Source organism: Sesamum indicum, linkage group LG3 (assembly GCF_000512975.1).
Source record: "Sesamum indicum cultivar Zhongzhi No. 13 linkage group LG3, S_indicum_v1.0, whole genome shotgun sequence".
NCBI lineage: Eukaryota > Viridiplantae > Streptophyta > Magnoliopsida > Lamiales > Pedaliaceae > Sesamum > Sesamum indicum.
In genome coordinates, this window is record NC_026147.1 from 15,824,396 (window position 1) to 15,849,168 (window position 24,773).

General features: G+C 32.5%; 3 protein-coding genes across 3 annotated transcripts; all 3 read right to left on the reverse strand.

The window, feature by feature from the left end:
* LOC105158482 lies at positions 14,511–15,487 on the reverse strand. Its single transcript, XM_011075267.2, has 2 exons — positions 15,357–15,487; positions 14,511–14,770 (listed from the first exon to the last, which is right to left on the reverse strand). The coding sequence occupies exons 1-2, from the start codon at positions 15,456–15,458 to the stop codon at positions 14,552–14,554; spliced, it is 321 nt and encodes a 106-aa protein (XP_011073569.1). The 5' UTR covers positions 15,459–15,487; the 3' UTR covers positions 14,511–14,551.
* LOC105158483 lies at positions 15,140–19,745 on the reverse strand. The gene is made up of 2 exons (XM_011075268.2): positions 18,936–19,745; positions 15,140–15,740 (listed from the first exon to the last, which is right to left on the reverse strand). The coding sequence occupies exons 1-2, from the start codon at positions 19,163–19,165 to the stop codon at positions 15,683–15,685; spliced, it is 288 nt and encodes a 95-aa protein (XP_011073570.1). The 5' UTR covers positions 19,166–19,745; the 3' UTR covers positions 15,140–15,682.
* LOC105158539 lies at positions 22,506–23,861 on the reverse strand. Its single transcript, XM_011075321.1, has 2 exons — positions 23,062–23,861; positions 22,506–22,818 (listed from the first exon to the last, which is right to left on the reverse strand). The coding sequence occupies exons 1-2, from the start codon at positions 23,859–23,861 to the stop codon at positions 22,506–22,508; spliced, it is 1,113 nt and encodes a 370-aa protein (XP_011073623.1).

Here is a 24,773-nt window from a genome sequence, read left to right on the forward strand (position 1 = left end):
AAATACGCAATTATATGTATTATTGTTTAATTAAAGAGTATAGAAATTGATAGAAAATTCATAGAAATATTCCGAGAATTATATTTAATAAATGGTATGTTAATAAAGAGGAAAAATGAAGATTTGTATTTCGATAGAAATGAAATATTAAGGAATTATTAGAAATTGTACAAATGATAGTCAACATTATATTTAAAAGAAATTACGATATTCTCGATATATTAATTGTATGTGGTATAACTCATTATAGGATACGGGAGTGGAGTGAAAAGACCGAACCACTACCTATTGAATAGATAAAGGCGTTGTAAGGTCGAGGTAAGTAAATAATTAGTATTATCTATATATGTATCTTTATTTGTGATTTTACTGTTATCTGAATTTGTGGTTCATGCTGATGTTGATTTATCTAAAAATATATGAGTGATGGATGATCTGATTTGATTGACGATATTGTGTATGTGGAATGAGAAAGTACATTGAAATATCATGTTTGTTGTATGTTATGTTGTGGTGTCTGAAAATGAGAATGTATTGATATATGGTTTTACTTTACTAGTTGCTTACAAGAATGGTGATATGTGGAAATGAGGGAATGGTGGAAATTGAATATAATTGTGGTGTGAATACCCCTTGATGTGTTGAAAAGCCTATAAGGTGATATGAAAGTGCTATGTGCGAAAAGAAAGTGCTATGTGCAAAAAAAAAAAATGCTATGTGTGAAAAGAAAATGCTATGTGCGAAATGAGATTGATGAACCGGCTGTCAAGGGGGTTCACTTGAATTTATGTAACGGTGAGATTGAGTTGGCGGGAAAAACACAATATCACCTTCTGGTGAGCAAACTAGGAAAAATGGAGTTTGGTTGGTTGTCTTATTATGAGATAGTCATGTGGTGTAATAAAGTTGACTATGTTGGAATTAAATTGATTGTATTCTATTCGTGCTGCTTGATTATCTTGTTTGGGCTGTGTTTGACATGCATATATAGATAAGGCTGGTTATTTGCTTACTGAGTGGCAAGCTCATCCCTCTGCTGACATTTTCTTTCAGGAATAGACTTTGAGGTGTTTGACTATTGAAGACCTGTTTGACTATTGAAGAATAGGTCTACGCGCTATACTCAGGCAGGTCGGGCCAGTATGTTATTTTCTCCTCGTTGTCAGTTAGAGTACAAATTATATTTTGTTGTATAGAGGGAACGTAAGCATGAAAATTACTTGTGGTGTTTGATATGTATATATATGATGTTGTGAGTTGATAATACCTATTATGACGTTGGGATTATATACTCAGGCAGGATTATATACCCTAAATTATATACTCAGGCAGGTCGGGCCAGTATGTTATTTTCTCCTCGTTGTCAGTTAGAGTACAAATTATATTTTGTTGTATAGAGGGAACGTAAGCATGAAAATTACTTGTGGTGTTTGATATGTATATATATGATGTTGTGAGTTGATAATACCTATTATGACGTTGGGATTATATACTCAGGCAGGATTATATACCCTAAATTATATACTCAGGCAGGTCGGGCCAGTATGTTATTTTCTCCTCGTTGTCAGTTAGAGTACAAATTATATTTTGTTGTATAGAGGGAACGTAAGCATGAAAATTACTTGTGGTGTTTGATATGTATATATATGATGTTGTGAGTTGATAATACCTATTATGACGTTGGGATTACGTATGCAAATTGATTAGATGATTATGTGCAAATGTATATATATAAACACAGGGGTTACTATAAGTATAACGTTTAGGATAAATATAGCCCTTATAACAAATGGGGTGCTACAACATATATGTCCGAAACGTATTGGACATGCTATCAGCCATCATGATGTCATATCATATCGATGTTTTTTGTCTTTTTTAGTTTAATCATTAAAAACACATATTACGTAAATAATTTTTTAAAATGTCGACGCATTAAAGTTTAAAACTTTAAGGATTGGACAAAAGTTTGGTCTTATTTGCAAATTATTGGAGCACATAAATAAAACATGATGTACGATTTCTTCACCAATCTAAATTGCAATGAGTTCTTGCAACTTCACGTAAGAATGTGACCAATGTGTGCGCTTTGTGTACTTTTGAGCAGGATGGTGACGCTTCAGGGACTAACCAGGCAGAGAATGCAGACAACTTTTTTGGCTTTAAAATATTATTTTTTACGTAATTTGAGAAATTACGTCTAACACTTTTAATATTTATTTTTGTCTAATAAATAAGTTCTTAATTGATCAAAATTCACTGAATTTATTGATGTTAACAATAAAATTAAATAAAAATTAAAAAATAATTCCCATGTTGGTAAAAAAAAAATAAGAGGGTCGAGTGGATCTCAAATCTTACAAAATCTAGCTTGTTGACATTGTTAAATTATAATACCAAAAATATCATTCAACTTTCCGACTCATGTTAAATTAACTATTCAGTGTAGAGAATTAATTTCGAGCAATTACATGTACTCAAAGATTAAATTTACTCCCATTTTAAGCTTATTGTTACTTGAAATCGAAATTATATATCAGTATTTATTTTACATGTATATATAATCATCGTTATCAATATAATATATATCGTAGAAAGTGTCGAATTTTAATTTAATTTAGATAAACTATGTATTGATAATTAATGTATTAAAAAAAATATGAGACGATTTTTGTGATTAAGGTTATAAAGCAATGGTAAATTTTAATATGAAGGAACAATTAATCTTTTAATATTTATACTAATCTAAAAAGAGAAAGAATTCTACAATCACAACCATTGATTAGTCACATCATCTTACTAATTTTTGTATATAATAATTTTACCTTTAATTAGATTATTCTAAAAGTTAATTTTTATTATTTTCTTAATAAAAATAATTCTACGTTATTTTAACACCTGGTATCAATTCTTTATTGCGTCGATTATCTTTTAAGTTGATTTTTTTTATTTTTTATCTTTTAAAATTGAATTTATTAATTACATAATATATTTTTATTAATAATATATTTGTTACTTACACTGCGACACCAATTTTTTAAATTATTAAAAATATCCTTATGTATTTTGAACCACCCCTACTCAAATTCTTCCTTTAATCTATATATTATACTAATACGAAAATTTCGCTCACAAACATCAGCTTGTAAACCAAGAAAAGCAAATTTTTTGGGGTCAATAATATCCATAAATTATTTTATTTTTAATTATTTAATTATTTATTTTTTTAAAAATAATATACGGTATTGATTTATATATTTTATTGTTATTTATAATATATTTTAAAATATAAATAATTATTTATAGTAAAAATTAATTTATTATAATTGACAGACAAAGACGACTTTCCGTAACAGTTAATTTATTATATATGGAAGGCAGTGGGAGAGGCCACGGCTCTCACTCTCTGGTACATAAAGTTAATAATAGGGCATGGGGTCACTGTACTTGGTAGTTGGTGCACTTGATGAATACACTGTTCATATACGTACAAATGTATTATGTCAAACATAACGTGCGATTGTCGTCTAGGTCAAATTTTTAATTTGAATACAGATATAATTTTTTATATTATTTGATTTATTTTTAATAGTATTTTTTGACGTAATATTTTGAATTAATTTAAAATATAAAATTTTATTAAAAAGTTTAAAAATTTACACCTCCTACAAGAATTTTTTTATTTATAACTGACCCATTTTTATTAGAATTTTGATAAAGAAAATATTTGATATTAGTAGAAAAGGATTACATAAACTTTTAATCGTGTACTTCGTTCAACACTCCCCTAATAGTGTATATTTATTTGTACAATTGTAAAAAATACAATAAACTATACAATTATTGTTGACAACCCCGCACCGGCACATTTGATTGTGTAGAAGAATCTCTTTGTCGGGCTTGTTGCCTTTCACGCGTTTGCCCCAATCTATCTCGTTATGAATACGTGATGTTTGGTTTCAACCAGTTCGTGAAGAGATACGAATAGTAGTGTCGTGGACCAACTCAAATTCTGGGTCATCCCAATAATCTTCGGAATGCACAGGTTCGAATGACTTGGAATATGTATACTTGTAAGCCATTAAATCATAATAATCCTTCACCATTGATGCAGCATTAATCATGTATACAACGCATACCTTTTAAGCGTGACTGCAAGGAATACAAAATTGAGTCCACTTGCAGCAAGAACATTCTCGATTTGCAATTTTGATAACATGGGTATTGAGTCCATGTCCATTCTGACGTCTTGTAACAACCAAAACGGACAATTGGAACTGATGGTATTTGGTGACTGTACACTCAACAGAATTTTGTTGCCAATGTGTGAACATCTTATATGCAAAATACGTCCACAGTTGGTTGTTGGCCAACATTTCACTACTTTTCGCTAACCTCTCACGAAAATAATGAACAGTTCGTTGAAGCGTCATCTCAACTATTGTTGTCAACGGTAGGCGGCGCCCCCCCTTTGAATACTCCATTAATGCTTCTGACATGTTTATCGTCAAAATACTGCATCGCCATCCACCATCATGAGATACTGTCCATTTTTCCTTATTAATCTGGTCTAAGAATTCAAACGCAGCTAGCTTTTGGCTCTTTATCTCTTCCATAATTTGATTGAATTTTCTGGGTTGATATTCAGAGCTAGCTCTCCAATAAAGATCTTTTAACACAACGTTTTTGAAATGGCTGTTGTAATTAGAATACACATACCACAAGTAATACCGATGCATGCTGTTAGGTGGCACAAAATCTGAACTTTCACGTACTGCTTTAATGATACCAGGATGACGGTCAGAAATAAGGTACATCCCACGTCGCCCCCGTATAACATGTCTGCTCAATTGTCTAAGAAACCACTTCCAAAATGAATATGATTATTCAGACAATTGCAAAAGCAAGAGGGCGGGCGTACCTGTTGATTTCCATCAACGGCAGCAGCAATCAACATTTTGTGCTTGTACTTTGTGTATAAATGGGTCATATTTAAGTTTGCGACAGTGCTGGAATCCTTTGTACACGGTTTGAACACCAAAAAGATATATTTTAGCACATATGGACCAGTTGACGGTTGAAAGGGTTTGTGTTCCCATTCAACAATAGTTCCTAGATTATATTTTTGGAGAGCTCCCATGTATTTGGGTAGCTTTCGAACTGAGTTCTCTCATGTGCCGTAAATAATTTCACGTGTCGTAAACAATTTCACGTACCATCTTTAAACTGTACCATGCCTTTTGGTATGGTATATCGTACCCTGTGTGGTCTTTCACAGTTTGATAATATGTTTTATTCCGTATGCGAGGTTGCATTTCACCTGATCTAAAAGTCAATAAACAACATAAACCCCATCTAAATTACCATATTCGGTGGTCACATCAGTCAATATACATGTATGGTCCCCCATATTTGGTTATTGTCCACCTTTTAATTTTTTATTTTAGAACCCCTCATAGCTTCCATCTACACGACATATCTGAAAGACATAAATATGAATAAATCGACTAATGATGTATGTTTATGCTTATACAAATATATATATACTTGGATTGTGCTGCTTACAGACCACTTTCCACTTGACCTTTAAACTTTTAGTTACAAGATACTCGCTACGTGCATGTTATATCGAGTGATCTTTCACCGCCTCGATTGAAACTTCTTTATTTTTGAAAAGTATTCTGGCATCAAGTTTGCCTTCATTTTTGTCATAAAATTTTGCATACTTCATGATCGATACATCAATGGAATCCACGGGTACTTTCAAGAATGTTTGTTCAAAAAATGGTATAGAACGGTAAAATATTTGCTGAGTAGTTCGGTGTGGCATAGCTGGTTCAGAAGATGATGTACCTTTTGCAAATGTTTCAGCCACAACATTTATGTTAACATTGTGTGGTCCATCCTCGGGTAGAATTGGACATTCCACTTTATCTGGTTCAGAAGGATCCTCTGAATTATAAGCAAAAGTGTCCGCAAAAAGGTCTTCTGGCTCAGCCTCATGGAGTGTACAATTTCCGACAGGGTCTTCTGCCTCAGCATCATTTGGTATAAAAATGGAGATGTCGGGAGTATGTGAGTGGGTAGGCTCTGTGCAATTGATTTCAATATTTTCAAGCCCTTGCGTAACAATCACCATATTGGGAGTATAATACTCTGTGTCATAATTAGAGGTGCCTGCGCCAAAATCGGTATTCGAAGTACCTGCTCCAAAATTAGTGTAATACGTACCTGTCAAATTGTCCATGTTAGAACATGAAAGGAATCCTGGGGTTGCTAAAAGCGCTATGTATTCCCCCTATTGTTGACTCATCTGTGGGTTAGCTTCTCCCCACTGTTGACTCATAGTTTTGTTGACAGCTCCCCACTATCGGCCCATTTGTGGAGTATCCTCGTGATCGATTTGTTGTGATTCGACATAAATTTCCATGAGTAGGAATCTACCCACAGGATCCATGAAAAATGATAACGTGTCGTCATCTTTGATTTGTTTGAGTGTTTCTTTGATTCGACCGAGTTATTTTCATGAATGTTTCGCAGATACTTTCAATGAGTATTCGTTGCTATCAACACCAATTTTTTGACAAATCTTTGATAGAAACTGAGCGTAAGTGGATGAACATTGTATCCTCATTGCCGCAATGTGCATCTGATCAAAATACACCACCATCTGATCAAAATACACTTTCAATGACCAGCCACGCTAGATAATTCACCACCAAAATACACAAATACTTCAATGCGAGAAGCTAAAACCGACGAAACAAGGAAAGAATTCAAATAAGTATTTCAAAATTTTCACCCTGAATGAGTTGAAGCTTCATTAGTTGGTTTAAAGCACACATTTATATCGTGAATTGTATTTAATATTATACGTACATTTATACCGTGAATTAAATGCGCATTAATCTACATCATTTTATTTATTGCAATTCATCTGGCAGCCCTATGAAATGGACTCAGATGTCATTATGGCTTGCGCTGCTGATTTGAACCCCCAGCTATGGAGAACATCATGTCCATTAGTATTCTATGCAATAGTGGGAATGCATCGTCCGGAACGGGTTCTTCACTGATTCGGGATGAGGCAAAATATTCCAAAAGCGACGGATACTCGAGATATGATCCTCCATCATATCTCCAGAAAAAAATCATACAGGCACAGATTGGCACCTGCAGCACATACGATACATCACTAGATGGGCAAAAACGATATGACACCGATTGTACAAAGACCACCCATTTTCAATAAAAGAGAAACAGAACAAGGTTATTGGAAATGTTCGTGTCATCATCTACTGATAGACATGTGGAAAGCGGGTACCAATCTGGAGATGCACCTATGTTGCAAGTTGTGGTACATTGTTATATAATATCACATATTTTATTTTAAATATATTTTTACAACACAACATTCATTATTTTTATATAATCTTCAGGCAGAAGAGCTGAATGCCCTTGAAGCTCTGTATCAATCTAAACCACTAAATATTGAACGGTATAGTCAATTGGTGGATAGATTCGAACATCGGGTTACATATTATCAAGGAGGCCATAACCCATCAACCACAACAAATTGCTTCACCATCCGATGATACTCCTAAAATATCCCACAGCCAAAGAAGAAGTTCTAGCTGAATGTAATTTTACAAACCACAAGAGGTGTAAAGTGTAATTACACCATACCCCAGGGGAGAGGGGTATAATTATCCTTGTTAATTATACGACTCTTATTCATAATCCTTTAAACTATAAGAAAAAATCAATTAATTCTTTTATTGTTGCTATTATTTTAATGAAAAATTCATGTGCTAAACATGTAATTATTAATTCTTTGATGTTTTAAAGGATAAATTATATTTTGTCATTCAAACTATATTTGGTTTTATATTTTACTATCGAAAACTTTTTTGGTATCAACTTACATCTTAACTTTACGAAATTTACGATTTGCCATATATGACTATCTCTTTGTTGATTTTTCTGCCGAACCTTTAAATATCACATGTGACTGCATGTGATATTTTTTCGATAAAAAATTTGTTTGAAAATCAATTATTCTACCGAACAAATATCACATATTGTGCATATGTAAAAAATATTACATCACAAATCTTTAAATATCACATGTGCGCAATGTGATGCTTTTTTAATAAAAAACTGTGTTGAAAAATATTTTTAAATGACAAAGTGCAAAATTTTATAAAATTGAGATGATAAATTAATACGAAAAAATTTAGATAGCAAAATATAAAAATAATCATAATTCGAATGACAAAATGTAATGAATCACTTTTGAAAAAAGGGGCACGTGCTTAGACATGTCGAATTATAGATCTCGTCTGTATAGTCTTGACTTGTCAATATTGCTAAAATTTCTATATGATAAATTGATGTGATTATTACTATTTATTTCATAGATTACCACAAAATTGTCTTTCTATCACCAAGATTAATTAATTAAATATGATTTGAGTATATTTGAATAACAAATCCACATCCATCCGACATCTATGATTCTATGGTTGTAATTTAAATCAACGTGGTAGATTATGTACCTTTCGACATTCTTGGTTAGCAGATATCTAAATCGGCTTGTAGTTTATTTAAATTCAAATCGAAAATAGAATTTTTCGTCCCATATCTCAAAATCAATATATTTTAATTATGATGTATTTTTTTTAAACTATAAAAAATAAATTTGAATACAGATTAATTCTTTAACTATATGAAATATATTATTTATTCCTTTAAACTAATAAGTATAATATTCATCTTTTTTATTAAATTTTTAGATAAAATTATCCTTACACTATATGCATATAATAAAAAACACACAATAAACGTTCGATTAATCAATGACTATTTTCTAAGACACTTATACTAAATGTTCGCATTTTCAGATGGGGTCTCAGTATAATTAACTCTAAAATTTTATAAAAATTACTTTCGGATAAAGGTTAAAATTTGTATACTCTAAAAAAAAATTTTAAAATAAAAATATTATAAGTTTTAGGAACATCTTATAAAATATCGAAGGCTATATAAGTTTTTTTAAATAAATTCAGTCAGACACCCTCTTAGGATAATTTACAATAGACTCTCCCAAGATTTCCTTTAACTACAATATCTCTTTATTATTTGATAAATTACGAATACCCCCTTAAAAGTACGTATATCCTAACAAATACCCTCTATGATGAGTTGTCACAGGGGATATTTGTTAAGGTATTTCATAATTTTAGAAGTATATTTATAATTTTTCAAACAATAAATAAACAATACTTGCAATTATATTAAATTTACCTTTATCTTATTCCACAATTTTTTCAACCAAACTTATAAATCAATTCTTTTTAAGTGAAAACGATTAACTATTATTAGTCGAAATATATCGATTACAATCATTAATATTGAATATATATAGCTAATAAAAATAACTATGACAATTATATCTTGATCAACAAATATAAAATATATTATATCTAAGCGACACTTACGACTATAATAGAAATACAAACACATACTAATACAATATAACAATATCTTATATATTGGTAGGATTCAAACTCACAGGTCTCTAAAATCATAACTTCTCAAATTTACTTTCCGACATCCACGTGATCTCTATCACTAGTCTTTGAGGGACATCATACCATTTTTAACTTTACCGAAAAGTTCAATTTGTTTGAGCTTTCACATGGTGGCTTTCGCATATCAAATACAAGTAGTCCCATCAATACTGCCTTTATTTACTTGCACTATACTCTCTTCCTTAAATTATTTGATATTTAATATAATTATTCATGCATAATAAAAATAATTTTAAGTATTTTATTGCTGCATTGGCTCAAATTTGACATAATTATAAATACCTTCTTATTGTTTAAAAAATTATAAATACTCCATGTTTTAACTTTCGGTTAACAAATGAGCCAATTCCATCAGCTTTCGTTCAGTTTTCATCCAATTTTTTATAGTAAACTGACAAAACAATACGCTTTTGGATTGCGAATTAAATTTTTATATATTTTTTAGAATTTTTTAAATATTTTTATGGACTAATATGTTCTATGAATTATTTTTTTTTCCGCACTTTCAAATTCTTTTATATTTTTCTCAAAAAAAAATCCAACCAGGATAAAGCAATAATTTCCACTTCACCGTTTATATGCTACGTATTAATTTTCATTTAAGGGAAATCTTTATAATTTTTAAAACAACAAAAAGGTTTTCATAGTTATATTAAATCTTAAAAAAAAAATAGCTGGAATTTACCCTTAAAACTTAAGATGGATGGATTATTAAACTGCTCCTTCAACTAAAGAAGTTGAAATTATATAAATTTTTATCTCTTTTCTATTTTTTTTTAATTTTTCATTCAAAAATTTCACATAAATTTTTTTTTTTAAATTGAATTGGAAATAAGTTGAATGCAAGTTGGATGTGGGGCAGATGGAGTTGTGTTTGATTTGGGTGAATAATGTGCAGATGGAATTTGGCAAACGTGGTGGATTAGGGACCCTTCAAAATTCTTGGTTAGTATATGTGGGGCATGTAAATACACTACAACTTTCAAAATATTAATTACAATGATAAATTATAATAAATATTCTGACTATAGTTAAAACTATAATAAATATTGATGATAATAAATATTTTGAGCGTAGCTAAAATTATAATAAATTATAATAAATATTCTGACTATATATAGCTAAAATTAAGCTAAAACTGTAATAAATATTGACTATTAACCAAATAATAACTGGAACAAATATAAACCCTAATCATTCGACATCTTTCTAAAACTACCCGATCTCTTTCCTAGGCTAATTAAATCCAGAGTTGTTTGTCTTATTTCCGGTATCTGGAGGAAGAAATTTAAAATAGGCTAAAATGCATAAAACCCCCTTGTGTTTTAAAAAGTTAGCAAAAAACATCCTCTTGTTTTCAAAATAGGCTAAAAACTCCCTCATGTTTTATTTTAGTTAGCTCACTTGCCCTTTTCTTAAATTAGCATTGACGGCGTTATATTTTTCCCTGTTTGACCGTTATACCCCTTGAATTATTTACAAACTTTTGATTACTACAGTCAAAAAGTAAATCGAAGAGAGAGAAAAAAAAATTACAAAGAGAAGAGAGAAATTACTGTAGTAGAAAAATTAGGATTTTTTGGTTTGAGATTGGAGGGCGAAACCGAAGGGATTTGATCGAAAAACTTGATTTTTGTTTACTCTAAATAGAACAAAAAACATCAGTTTAGGATTCGTAGGTAGAGTTGGGGTTTGTGTTCGAGGAGAAGGTGAAGCTGCATAGAGGCCATTCGTGTTCTTGAAGAATAGTTGTTAAGTTTTTATTTGTTTTGAGAAAAATGTTGTGCTTCTTGTAAGAGTTTTGTGGTTTTTATTTGAAAATATGTAGGATTTTTATTTACATTTGATATAGTTACTTTTTTTACTATTTACTTTTTTTTTGCATATTTTGTTGTTTATTGGTTGTTTAATGTTTTTTTTTTGTATTCTGGTCCCACCTCCAATTTTTCTGCATTTTTCATCTCTCCCTGCCCCCCAATTTTGTTTATTACAGTTTCGGATTGTTTGGTTTTGTATTTTTTTTTATTGCTGCAAATGTTCAGATTTTTCTGGTTAATCATAGAAATATTTACAATTTCTGTAGTAATTCATTGTTAATTTTATGTGTTATGGCTAAGTTAGTTTCTTAATTAATTTACAAAGAATGCTTTTGGGACACCATGCAGACTTTTTGCGTGGTTTGGGTGGAGTTATACAATGGGCACCAACTATTAGGTAAGTTGGGGGGTATGAGGTCTTTTTTCCAGAAGTTGATAAAGAAAGATTATTAAAGTTGGGGGCAATATACACTAAAGTAAGGGGCAAGGGTAGTAATGTAGTAATCTATTATTCACTTCATCAACAAACATTACAGATGTCTATAAAAATTTTAGAAGGGGATGAGGGTATTAGAGAGTTTTTAAGAGACTATAAAGGTTGTAATGTTATATCAATTTACATTGAAGAAAAAATAGGCCCCTTGTTTCCTATAGATGCTAGTGGTAATATTCTTAATTATGAAGAACATGTACTACTGTTATAGCATAATGTTGAGAGTGTAGGAGATGAGGAAGGGATTGAGGCTTAGAATGAGATTGTAGGGGTTGACGAAGGGTTGAAAATGAGGGTGTAGGGGTTGAGGAAAGGGTTAAAGAAGGGCCTGAGGTTGAGAATGAGGGTGTAGGGGTGGAGGAAGGGACGAGAATGAGGGGATAGAGGCTGAGGCTGGGAATGTTGAGGAAGGGGTTGAGGTTGAGAATGAGGGTGCAGGGGCTAAGGCTGGGAATGTTAAGGAAGTAGGGAATGAGACAGGGGTGGAAATTGGGGTTGATGCAGAGGTTCAAACTGAGGTGGTAACTGGGGTTGATGCAGAGGTTCAAACTGGGGTTGAGGGTGAGGCGAGTAGTAAGGGAGATAGTCTGTGGTTTAGTGATTGTGAGATTGAAGAGTTAAAATCTGTTAGGGAGTCTGATGATGAGGGGGATGGGTGTCCAGAGTGGGATGAGAGGATGAATATGGGTGAAGTAGACTTTGCAGTGGGTATAAAGTTTGAGACAAGAGCCAAATTCAGGGATGTGATGAGGGATTGGGACTTGCAACTTGTAAAAATAAGTATAATTGGAAGTTGAGGGCATATTCAGTCGTGAAATCCACAACATTTCAGATAAAGTCTATTAAGGGATAACAAACTTGTGCACATAAAGTTAAAAATAAACAAGCCAATTACAAGTACATTGGTAAAAGACTTTAAAGCTTTGTAAGAAACATTCCAAATGAGTCTCTTCAATCATTAAAGAACAAAGTCAGAAGAGAATTGCAGATTAAAGTTTCAACTTATAAAGTGTATAGAGCCAAAAGATATGCTCTTGAATTGAAAAGAGGTGATGTGAAACAACAATATGCAAAACTTTATGATTACTGTCATACAGTAGTGAAACATAATCCTAGGAGCTTCCTAATAATGAAGTTGAACAAAGAAGTTAATTCACGTATTCTAGAAAGAATGTATTTTTGCCTGAGAGGGATAAGAGATGGTTTCGTTGAGGTGTGTATATCATTAATTGGGTTGGACGGGTGCTTTTTGAAGGACTTATTCAAAGGGCAGTTGTTGCTTGCTATTAGTAGGAATCCAAATGACAACATTTATCCAATTGCTGTTTTATATGTAGAGGTTGAGAAATATGATAGTTGTGAGTGGTTTCTGAACCTTCTGTCAAGGGAAATGGCAATTTTGGTAGTAAAAAACAACAAATATGGGGCCAAGGCAAGGAGGATCCCAACTGCATAGCCAGGATGTGAATCATGGAGCTAAAGGAGGGTAGTACCGGGCCCAAATACTTTCTCCGGGGCTTGCCATTTTCCTTGTAGACAACCCCATTTCCCATCTAATGTACTTCTGTAAGCATGTCCTAAAGGTCTAATAATAAGTGATAATATTATATACACAAAAACATTTGACATAAAAAGTTGTTCTTAATTGTTTCTATTTTAAGTCAAATTATTAACTATTTAATTTAAGTAGACTTTTTAGCTAGAATAACATCTCTATATCTTAGATATACATTTCTAATAGATCAAATTAAAGTATATGAATCCATTTTTCTGAAGAGTGGCCAAGGTTTATATATATATATATATATATATCTGAAGTTGGTCAATATTTTTTTTTAAAAAATATATCTGAGGTAGTCAACGAAATAATCTTTATTTTTTAGTATTTATCTAATATCTATTATACTATTCTATTACTTTAATTTTTAACTCGTGTATTGTATGGACATATAATTTTTGAATTTAAATTATTTAATATTTAATATTAATTATTTAAATTTATGTGAATTAACTAATATTAAGATATTAACTTAATTCACCTTTTATTTACAATTGAAATTGTTAACAAACTGTTTCTTGTGTTACCCATTATATATTAATGTCATAATTGTAATTATATCTTATTTTCTTTGTAACATTTGGATATACCAGAATTTTTTTTTTTACATAATGATAAATATCAAATAAAATAAAGTTGTAAATTACAACTAACTCCTCTAGATTTGGTAGAATATAAATAATCAGCCGTTGTTTGAATACCAACATCTCCCTAATTTTGGTGGTCGTCTAATATTAGCCCAATCTGTTAGTTTTCGTTAAGTTTTGATCAATTTTTTATGGTACACTAACTGAAATGCTTTTGTGGACTACGAACTATAATTTCACTTATTTTTCAATAATTTTTGAATTTTTTTATGGATTAAGTTGAGATATTTTTCTTTTTAACAATTTTTCAAATTTTTCCATTTGTATCGTTTGATTTTTTTCAATTTTTTAAAAAAATAAGAAAAAGAGTACGCAAAGTTGATAATTTCACACCTTTATTCAAGAATTATACAATTTTATCAAACATCAGAAGACGATATTTATAATTTTTTAAAATAACAAGGGGCTATTTATAACTATTTCAAAACCGCAGATGTGTATGATTATGCAGACAGTGAGCTCAAAACGACTTGGATTTTGAGGACGTTGAGATTAGTGATGAGTAGAAGAACGGCTAGAGCAGTGAAAGCGACAATGAAATGCCTCTCCAAGAACATCTTTCCATGGAAATCGAGTTCTGTGGGTAATGAAGTATTCACTGACTGAATGCCTGAAGGAAGAAACAGCACCCTGGAGCAACTTCTTGATTTACAGAAATGGAGCTGCAGGGATTGGAATCTTATAGTCGATACAAACAGCATAGACATGTAAACCCGCAATAGGAAATATAGGTGATGAACGGAAGACATATATACGCTCAAAACCAGTTTGAAAACAGAACTTTGAGACATGGAACACGTTGATCGACGATGCAATAGCACATGCCGTAAATCTGCTTTAGGTAGATTAAGTTACTCTCTCAATATTCTCTTATCAGGAAAGACAATCCCAATAAAGAATTCATGTATGAATATGAGGATCATGTCGTCGTTAGACTGATAATTCTATATCTAAGTTTACAAGCCAGAGATGTTGCTTGATCAAGATTCTATGAAGGTAAACCATAACGTTTAATAACTGGCCGAGGATGATAGATGTAATGGGCATTATATAGCTGGAAAAGAACAGAGAAACGTAAATCTTTACACGTATAGAAACATCAATCTTCTACTGATACAACAAGGAGTTCAAAATCTGTATTTTTTGCTTCAAAAAAAAAAGTTATATGTTCAGAGAAGCAAACTAAGTTTGATACACAAAACTGTCAATTTTGTGCAGATGTGGGAGAAGTGAAGTGAAGATACTTACCTGTGACTTCACTATATCACAATCTCGAGTTATCGTCTGTCTGATTGGTATCAAACGGCAAACACTATGATCGTCGTCATTTGATAAAAAGAAAAACTTCATATTGTATATTGGCAATCATGAGACTCCTGAAACTGTCGACGAGGTCTACTTCTTTGGTTTCTGGTACTGTGCAGTAAATTTGTCTTGCTGAGGATGCTGCATTAGGTGTAGGGATGTCGATCCAAGGAGGAAATTGATCCTGTGAATCTCATTTCCCCATGAAGACATTAACCTCTTACTAATCGACCAAATCCGTTGGTAGGAAATAGTCAAATGAATCTGATCTACATTATTCTACACATGCAAGAATCTGACTCTTCTTCGTCTGAGTCGCTCACGTCACTGCAAGCCAGAAAAAGATGTTACAATGTGTGAGAGGACGATAACAAGTAGAAATATATAAGTTAAAATGCTCTGCAGTCGACAACATTCACCGACCTCCAATAATTTGTCATAAGAGTTCTTTAGGCTAATATAGTTTTCACCTCTATGAAATGTAACTCTCTTTCGATACAGAACATAAACAGGAAAAAAGTTCGTTAAGTAGCGTTTTTATATCTTTTAGTCAATAGAAGAACATAACAAACCTGTCGAAGCAAGATTTAGATTGGAATAAATTATCTGAAAGAATATGGAGAACAGTTTGAATGTGACTATTGGAATCGCAGCTTCAAGTCACGAGCTGGGTGGGCCCAGGAATGATGCTGAGAAGAACTCAAAAACCATTTGAGTAGAATTCCTCTCTAGGAAATAATGTATAAGTTTTGGGAAGGAAGGGAAATCAAGAAACAAGAACAAGGATTCAATAGAGCTAATGACACTGCCGAAGTGTCAATAGAAGAACATAACAAACCTGTCGAAGCAAGATTTAGATTGGAATAAATTATCTGAAAGAATATGGAGAACAGTTTGAATGTGACTATTCGCAGCTTCAAGTCAGGAGCTGGGTGGGCCCAGGAATGATGCTGAGAAGAACTCAAAAACCATTTGAGTAGAATTCCTCTCTAGGAAATAATGTATAAGTTTTGGGAAGAAAGGGAAATCAAGAAACAAGAACAAGGATTCAATAGAGCTAATGACACTGCCGAAGTGATAAAGCAACCATATTTACAGGTATTTCAATTACAAAGAAGATCTGAGAAATTTAATTTGTGCCGAGGATTCATTGGATCTCTTTGGTAGTTAAGGTGAAAGGAGCTAGAAATAATTGGTCTATAGAACTAGAAATAATAATGTTTCCTTTGGCAGAATGAGAATGCCTTGAAAGAATGTTCGCAAGACCCACCATTTTGATTTGTAATCGACAAATGTTGATACATAAAAAAAAGAGACTCTGAGCTTATGCGGTCACAAATTCTAAGGATAAAAACCACACATGCTTCTGAATTACAAACATTATCAAACAAATTTTATGCATGCCTGCAAAGGAAGGATGTTTGGAGCTTGGATTACGCTGATAAAAACACTAAAGAAAGCATTTCCTCTGCTGGTTTTGAAGGAAGATGCAAATGAAGTGTTTATACGAATATAAATACTCCAGGGATTTATTTCTATTTACAACTATAAGTTTCTTTTTCATGATAATCAACTACAATCAAATGAATTTGTAAGTGGAACTTATTTTTGTCCCAAAGGGACACGTAGTGGAATTTAGTTTCAGTTCCTCTCCTTTCCACTTTCCTTACAAATTCAAGGTCCAAACACAACCTTACCAACATTGTTACTCGTTGCAGTATGACGATTAATACTTGGGTGCCAGGCCTTTGGCTGCACCTCCCAATAGCCATGAACTCTTAGGTCCCCACACACCATCCTTCAAAGATTTAACAGAAATTGTACTCAACGATACTTGAAATAATTTTAGAGTTCCCCTTCTCATTTGCGGCTGACGTTCTCACTTGCCAAGTTTCAGGCATTTCCTACAGGAACCTATCAGATGTAATAGGATATTCTCCCATTTTCTATACTCCTTTGTTACAGCATCAAGCTAACTGAAAGTTCATCTAATCCCAGAAGCCAAAGCAAGATCAAATAAAAACATGTTATGATAACATTCAAGGAGCAAGTAGATATCTACTTGCAGCATGGATGTTACACTTTTTTACTGCTGAGTCGAATGTAAAGCTAATTTCTTATTCATATTGGTAGATTGGCTTTTCAACTAATGAGGGAAACTAAGCTGTAGTTTAGACACACAACAAAATTTTAGATAAACGAGCTCCCATACAGTCAAATTTCAAGTAATCAGTTCTTCGAAAATGAACTAAATGCTTTGCCAGACTCCCCCAAAGCCATATCTAGAGTATCAAAATTGTGGATCATTTCCAGAGTGTCAAAATAATAGGGTAGCTAATGTTTCAAAACTCGCAATAACGCATTTTTTCAGCAAAAGAATTGGGACATCAAACTGATGCAACAACCAGCTTTGAGAAGTTCAATCCAAAGTAACCAAATCTTCTCAAATACTTTGGTAATTCTTTCTATTCAACAATGTTTCAGTAAAACCATAGAAAGTACAAATCAGAAATAAAAGGAAACAGTAGAAATAGCAATATTGACAGAAACTGATGCATGAGAGATCAACATAAATTAGTACATCTCTGTATGAGTGTTATGACTAGATAACAATGGGAGAAGGATACTACATCTAGAATGAAAAAGAAACAGTAGCACTGTAGCAAACACACAACCATCGTAACAACTCAAACCGTGCAGATACTTTCTGATACAAGAGATAACTGGACCATATTTTACTGAAACTCTTCAACCTGGATTCTATCATCAAGTTACCCTACGCATGAGAATCTAACAACGGAACATGACTATAATTCAACACAATGCATCTGCTTCAGAGTTACTTAAAGTATGGAAAAATGCTGTTACTCAAGTTTGCAGATATAATGCGAGCATAAGGTGGTATGTAGTGAAAAACATCCTCTGCCCCTTGACCTTTTCATATATTGAAACTCCCCGACAACTGTGGTCACAGTGCTGAAAACTATTGCTGTGCCGCTTGCGATGGGTACAGTTAAGCTAAAATGATATATTATTGTCCAAGACCCTATTGTTGAAATCCATACTTGAAGGTGGGATTTAAAATTAGGACATGCTACAGATCCTATCCTATTCTTCCAAACAGGATTCTTGAAGTTAGTGTTTGTCAGTTACATAAATTTACTAAATGATCTACGGAACAACACTAGAAACCTCAAACAAGATATGATTCAGCAATCAAAAATAGAAAACAAGAGGTGGAGACAATAAAGCAGCCAACAGCTCATCACTTAGCATTCTTGATATCTTCCATATTCAATGATCTCATTGTTCTTCGGATTCTAACTCAGGAAATACACACCTTTCTAAAATCATACGATTAATTCAATCCCGCAGTTGGATTCAACAAGAAAATCAATCATAAATGATCAAGATAAAACTAGTAAATATAACAACTTATACCAACAATTCACAACAACGAGAATCAAATTTCACAGGTAGACCAGAATCACGCAACATCAACAGCAAAAGTATCTCAATTACCTTGGTTGAAACTCCAGGATTTCTGCAAGCTTATCTCCATTCTTATCCAACCACTGCACACTCTTGCGCTTTTCTGAATCTTTTGACAACCCAACATCTTGGAAAGACAACAACGCCTGGGACTCATCATCCCTACCACTCTCCTCAATCACTACAACCGCTGGAGACTTCAAATTGCTGAAACCGTTATTACTTCTGTCGATCTTCACCCCTTTATGGTTCGTATCCATTTACAAAACTACACACTCAAATTTCACAAAAATTCAATGCACAGCCGTCAAGACTGGAGAAAGCGAAGATCTTTCATGGGCATCCACACCCTCACTCAAAACCCATTTATCAAAATCAATAATTTGAAACTAAACCTTGACGAGTCAATGGATATTCTTACAAACCCGGAAAAGGTCAACGCAGGCCTTGACCAGTGCAGCGATCAATATGTAGCCTGGTTGATCATTTACAGGCTCAGAAATTCCTGATAGCTTAATGGGTAGGCATTGAAAACATTATTGATTTAGAAGAAAGGGACCATGAAATTGAAAATTTTCTTCAGCTAAGAAATTAAAGTTCCCTATGAGTATACAAAATCAAGAATGTATAAACATGTATGTAATCTGGGATTCCCCAAAACCCAGTAATTTCATAACAACTTGCTTCAATTGCAATCTGGAACAATTTGAAGCCTGGAGAGAGAAATCAAACCCCTCACATAGAAAGGATTAGATTTTGAGAGAGAGAGAGAGAGAGAGAGAGAGTTCTTTTACTTTTGTCTTCCCGGTGAAGGCTTTTTGTGCAAAAAATTACAGCATTGTTAAAATACTTTGTTGCCATTTTTACGTATTGTTTTTATCGTCCTTGTTAATGAATGCATGGTAATCAAGTCGCCAAAAATGGCCGAAATTTTATGAGAATGACAAAAATCCAACGGCTGAAATTATCAACAGCCATTGGGTATTACTGAAGACGTTTCAATTTCCTCACACTTTCTGCGGTAGTTAGTTAATCTCGTTATCATTGAACATTCCAATATGTGTTGAGTATGTATTACGGAAGCATTTAATGATGTTAGCAATGAAAGCACAGAGGGTATGTGTCTATAATTTAAATATTTATTATATTTATTTAAAAAAATATAATTTATCTCTTGTAATATTCGGAATGAGTAAAATAATTTTTGTAAAAAAATTAAATAAATTATTCTCTATATTTTGAAAAATAAAGTAAATTATTCTCTATCTAAACTATTAATAGGGGATAATTTGTTTTATTTTCCGAACATAGGAGAGTAATTTACTAAAAATAAATTTACAGAATTTTTTTTCCTCATTGTACATATCACACTAGATAAATTGTATTTAACCCTATTCATTTAATTGAATGAAAAAGAAGAAAATTAAATTGACTAATAAAAAAAATTGTTTGTCAAGAGGAAAAGAAAAGTGAAAGGGACAGACAAGTTTGTTTCGAAGATGAGAAATTATATTTTTTTTAAAAAAAAATATTTGTTATGATTCATAAAAAAAAATGTTTGGTTTTAAACTTATTTAAAATATCTTCTAAAATTCTCTTTAAAAATTTATAAAATATTAAATTTTATTTTAAAGTTGAACTTTTAAAGCATGTGAATAAAATATAATTTTTCAAACTTATAAGATATTAATAACGATAATTTTACAATTAATATTATTAAATTATAGGAATTAGTTAACATGTTAAAAATAAGTTGGAAGCCCTTTATTATTTTTTTAAATGAAAACTTGTAACATTTTATACCGTAAAAAAGCTTATTTTTCTCAACTTACCCTAAACATTCTCCAAATCTCGAATTTAATTTTATAGAAAACTTTAAATTTCAAATTACTTCCAATGAATTGATAATATTAAACTTTAATTTCTTTTTAACAAAGTAAATAAAAATCAAAATAAGAAATTGTGTTCATAAATAATATAGTAATTTTTTTTGAAGTAAGAGCAATTAAATATTATTAATTAAAAATAAATTAACTACAATTATTTCTGTCGGATATTAATATATATCTAACATATTATTACAATAATTATACTCTGAAAGATCAAAATTATGAAATATCAAAAAATTATAAAACTTTTTTACAATCTTATAAGAATAAAGGATAAAAATATCAAAATGTCAAGATTACATGAACAAAAACATGCACTCAAGGAGTTGGGGCTCTTTATGCCAGAGGAAACTCGATGCAGGAGCCGGGATCAATCAACACTGACTCAAATCATACCCAATGCAAGGTCTATCCTGAATCAACTAGCTAGAGCATTGAGAGGACCGGTTCATAAGGCGAGAACGCATCGTGTCTCCCATCTTTTAGCTAAGGCATTTATGCAAATCTCGGCTTATCTTGGACTTATGTCGATATGCATCTTCCATCACACTATCATATCATATTTTGATAGAGAAAAGTGCAAGCAACCTCTTATGATATCGCAAATGAGCAAATTATCTCTATACGAAAAAATAAATAGTGCTTACCTCTCTGTATTTTTTAAAGAACAATAATTTACCCTCTATGAGTTTTAAAAAAGCAACAATTTACCTCCCTATATAAGGAGGTAAATTGCTTCATTTTAAAAAGTATAGAGGGATAAATTACTTTTTTCATAGGGGGATAAATTACTTTTCAATATCACAGGGAGATAGATTGCTATTCACTCTATTTTGATGTCATATCAATATATGATCAATGTGTTGTTCTTCTTAAAATTAAGAAAATGTATTTAAACTAAATTATAAAAATCAGACCAAATATATAATACACGCAAAAGTGTGACATCAACTGTATGACAGAAAAATAAGATATTATGATTTTTCTCGAAAAAATATTTATTAATTCACTCGTTGTATTTTTGTCAATAAGTCATTGACACTTAAAATAACATATTTAGGGGTATGAGATTTTTGTTAAAAGAAAGTGAATAGTTAATATCAAATATCAAACGATCAAGTTAAATTAGTAAAAATCAATCATTTCTATTACATTTATTGTTTTAATTTTCATTCTAAGTAATATTCTTTAGTGCAATACACTTATTTTCCAATAATTTATTTAAAAAAAATAAAAGGTGAAGTAATGTAAATATCATGGCTTCACCTGTTTTTTCTGAGTTAATTATTTTCTTATTATAAAAAAAATTTATTTTATTATAATTTTTTTTAAAATAATAACACAAACATGACGAGTCGCGATTTGAAATTGCGACTCGTCATTAAATTAATGCCAAAAAATGCAAAATTCCCCAAGTCGGGAAACAAAACCCCGACTTCAAGTCGGGATTTTGAATCCCGACTTGGGAATTCTGCTTTTTTTTTTTTCGTTTAAATTATTATTATATAATTTAATTTATATATAATTAATTTTAACAATATACTAAAATTCAAAATTAATAAAATTAATATTGTATTAACTTAAAAAATTACAATTAAGGGTACAAATGTAATAGTTATTTATTTTGTACAATTGTAAAAAATTACATTAAATGTATAAATGTAAAAGTGTATATTTTTGTACAATTGTAAAAAATACAAAAAATATACAATTAATCCTGACTACCCGGTACTGGCACATCCGATTGTGTTGAAGAATTTCTTTGTTGTGCTTGTTGTCGTGCACTCCTTTGCGCCCAATCCATCTCCTTGTGAATACGTGTTGTTTGATTTCGACCAGGGCGCGAAGAGATGCGAATAGTAGGATCGTGGACCAACTCAAATCCCGGTACATCCCAATAATCTTCGGAATGTACAGGTTCAAATGACTTAGAATATGTATTCTTATAACTCATTATATCGTAACAATCCTTCACCATTGATGCAGCATTAATCATGAATACAGCGCATACCTTTTGAGCGTGACTGCAAAGTATACCAAATTGAGTCCATTTGCCGCAAGAACATTCTCGGTTCGCAATTTTGACAACATGGGTGTTGACTCCATGTCCACCGTGACGTCTTATAACAACCGAGGTGGACTGTTGGAACTGATGGTATTTGGTGATGGTATGTTCAACAGAATTTTGATGCCAACGTGTGAACATCTTATATGCAAAATCCGTCCACAGTTGGTTGTTGGTCAACATTACAGTACTTCTTGCTAACCTCTCACGGAAATAATGGACACTTCGCTGAAACGTCATCTCAGCAATTGCTGTCAACGGTAGGCGGCGAGCCCCTTTCAATACTCCATTTATGCATTTCGACATATTTATCGTCAGAATTTCGCATCGCCATCCACCGTCATGTGATGCTGTCCATTTTTCCTTGTCGATCCTATCTAACCACTGAAACGCCTCGAGGGACTGGCTCTTTATCTCCTCCATAATGCGATTGAATTTTCTGATCTGATATTCAGAGCCAACTCTCCAACAAAGATCCTTCAACACAACATTTTTGTATTTACTATTGAAATTGGAACACACATGCCGTAAGCAATATCGGTGCACGCCGTTAGGTGGCATGAAATCTGGACATTCACGTACAGCTCTTGTGATACCAGCATGGCGGTCAGAAATAAGGCAGATACCCCGTCGCCCTCGTATAATGTGTCTGCTCAATTGTCTAAGAAACCACTTCCAAGATAAAAGTGATTCTTCATCGATAATAGCAAAAGCAAGATGAAGTACCTGTTGATTTCCATCCATGGCAGCAGCAATCAACATCTTGTGCTTGTACTTTGTGTATAGATGGGTCCCATCTACACTGATAAGGTTGTGACAATGTTGGAACCCTTCAATACACGGCTTGAACGCCCAAAATACGTACCCTATCACATATGCACCGGTTGATGTGTCGCGGGCTTTATGTTGCCATTCAACAATCGTTCCTGGATTATATTTTTGGAGAGCTCCCAAGTGTTTGGGTAGCTTTTGAACGGAGCTCTCCCATGTGCCATAAATCATCTCACGTGCCATTTTCAAACTGTACCATGCCTTTTGATATGCTATATCGTATCCGGTATGGTCTTTCACAGTCTGGATGACATGCTTGATTCCGTACGACGGGTTGCATTTTACATGTCCTAACAATAAAGAAGCAACATATACTCTATCTAAATTACCGTGTTCGAGGGACATTTGATTCAATATACATGTATGGTCCCCTCCGTATTTTGTTATTGTCCACCTTCCCATTTTTGGTTTGTAAATGCCTCGCAGCTCCCATCTACACCGCATAGCTGCAAAAAATAAACACGAATCAGTCGAATAATTTTGTATGCTTAGACATATACGACAAATATATATATATATATATATATATACCTTCGGTGGTATGCCTACACAATACTTTCCACTTGGTCTTTGAACTCTCAGGTACCCAGTACTCGCGTCGGGTATATCGTATTGAGTGATCTTTCACCGCCTCGATTAAAGCTTCTTTATTTTTGAAAAGCATTCCCGCATCAAGTCTGCCTTCGTTTTTGTCATAAAATTTTACATACCTTAAGTTCGGTACATCAATGGAATCCACTGGTACCTCCGGGAATGTTTGTTCAAAAAATGGTATGGAGCGGTAAAATGTTTCCTGAGAAGTTCGTTGTGGCGTAACCGGTTGAGAGGATGTTGACGTACCTTGTGCAACATTTTCGGCGACAACATTTATGTCAACATCTTCTATTCCATCCTCAGGTGGAATTGGGTAATCCACTTCATCCGGTTCGGAAGCTGCATCTGATTCATTAGCCAGGCTGTCCGCAATAGGGTCTTCTGGCTCAGCAATGTGTTGTGCAGAAGTTGATATAAAATGGGAGGTGGATGGAGTATGTGAGTGGGTGGGCTCTGTGTAATTAAGTTCAATATTATCGAGCCCTTGTG

Coding starts and splice junctions, on each gene's coding strand:
- LOC105158483 (XM_011075268.2), bottom strand. CDS start 19,165: ATGGATACGAACCATAAAGGGGTGAAGATCGACAGAAGTAATAACGGT. Junction 15,741..18,935: donor ATCCTGGAGTTTCAACCAAG/GTAATTGAGATA, acceptor TCTGGCTTGCAG/TGACGTGAGCGACTCAGACG.
- LOC105158482 (XM_011075267.2), bottom strand. CDS start 15,458: ATGAAGTTTTTCTTTTTATCAAATGACGACGATCATAGTGTTTGCCGT. Junction 14,771..15,356: donor GTGATATAGTGAAGTCACAG/GTAAGTATCTTC, acceptor CAATCCCTGCAG/CTCCATTTCTGTAAATCAAG.
- LOC105158539 (XM_011075321.1), bottom strand. CDS start 23,861: ATGATTTATGGCACATGGGAGAGCTCCGTTCAAAAGCTACCCAAACAC. Junction 22,819..23,061: donor GTCCATTATTTCCGTGAGAG/GTTAGCAAGAAG, acceptor TATACTTTGCAG/TCACGCTCAAAAGGTATGCG.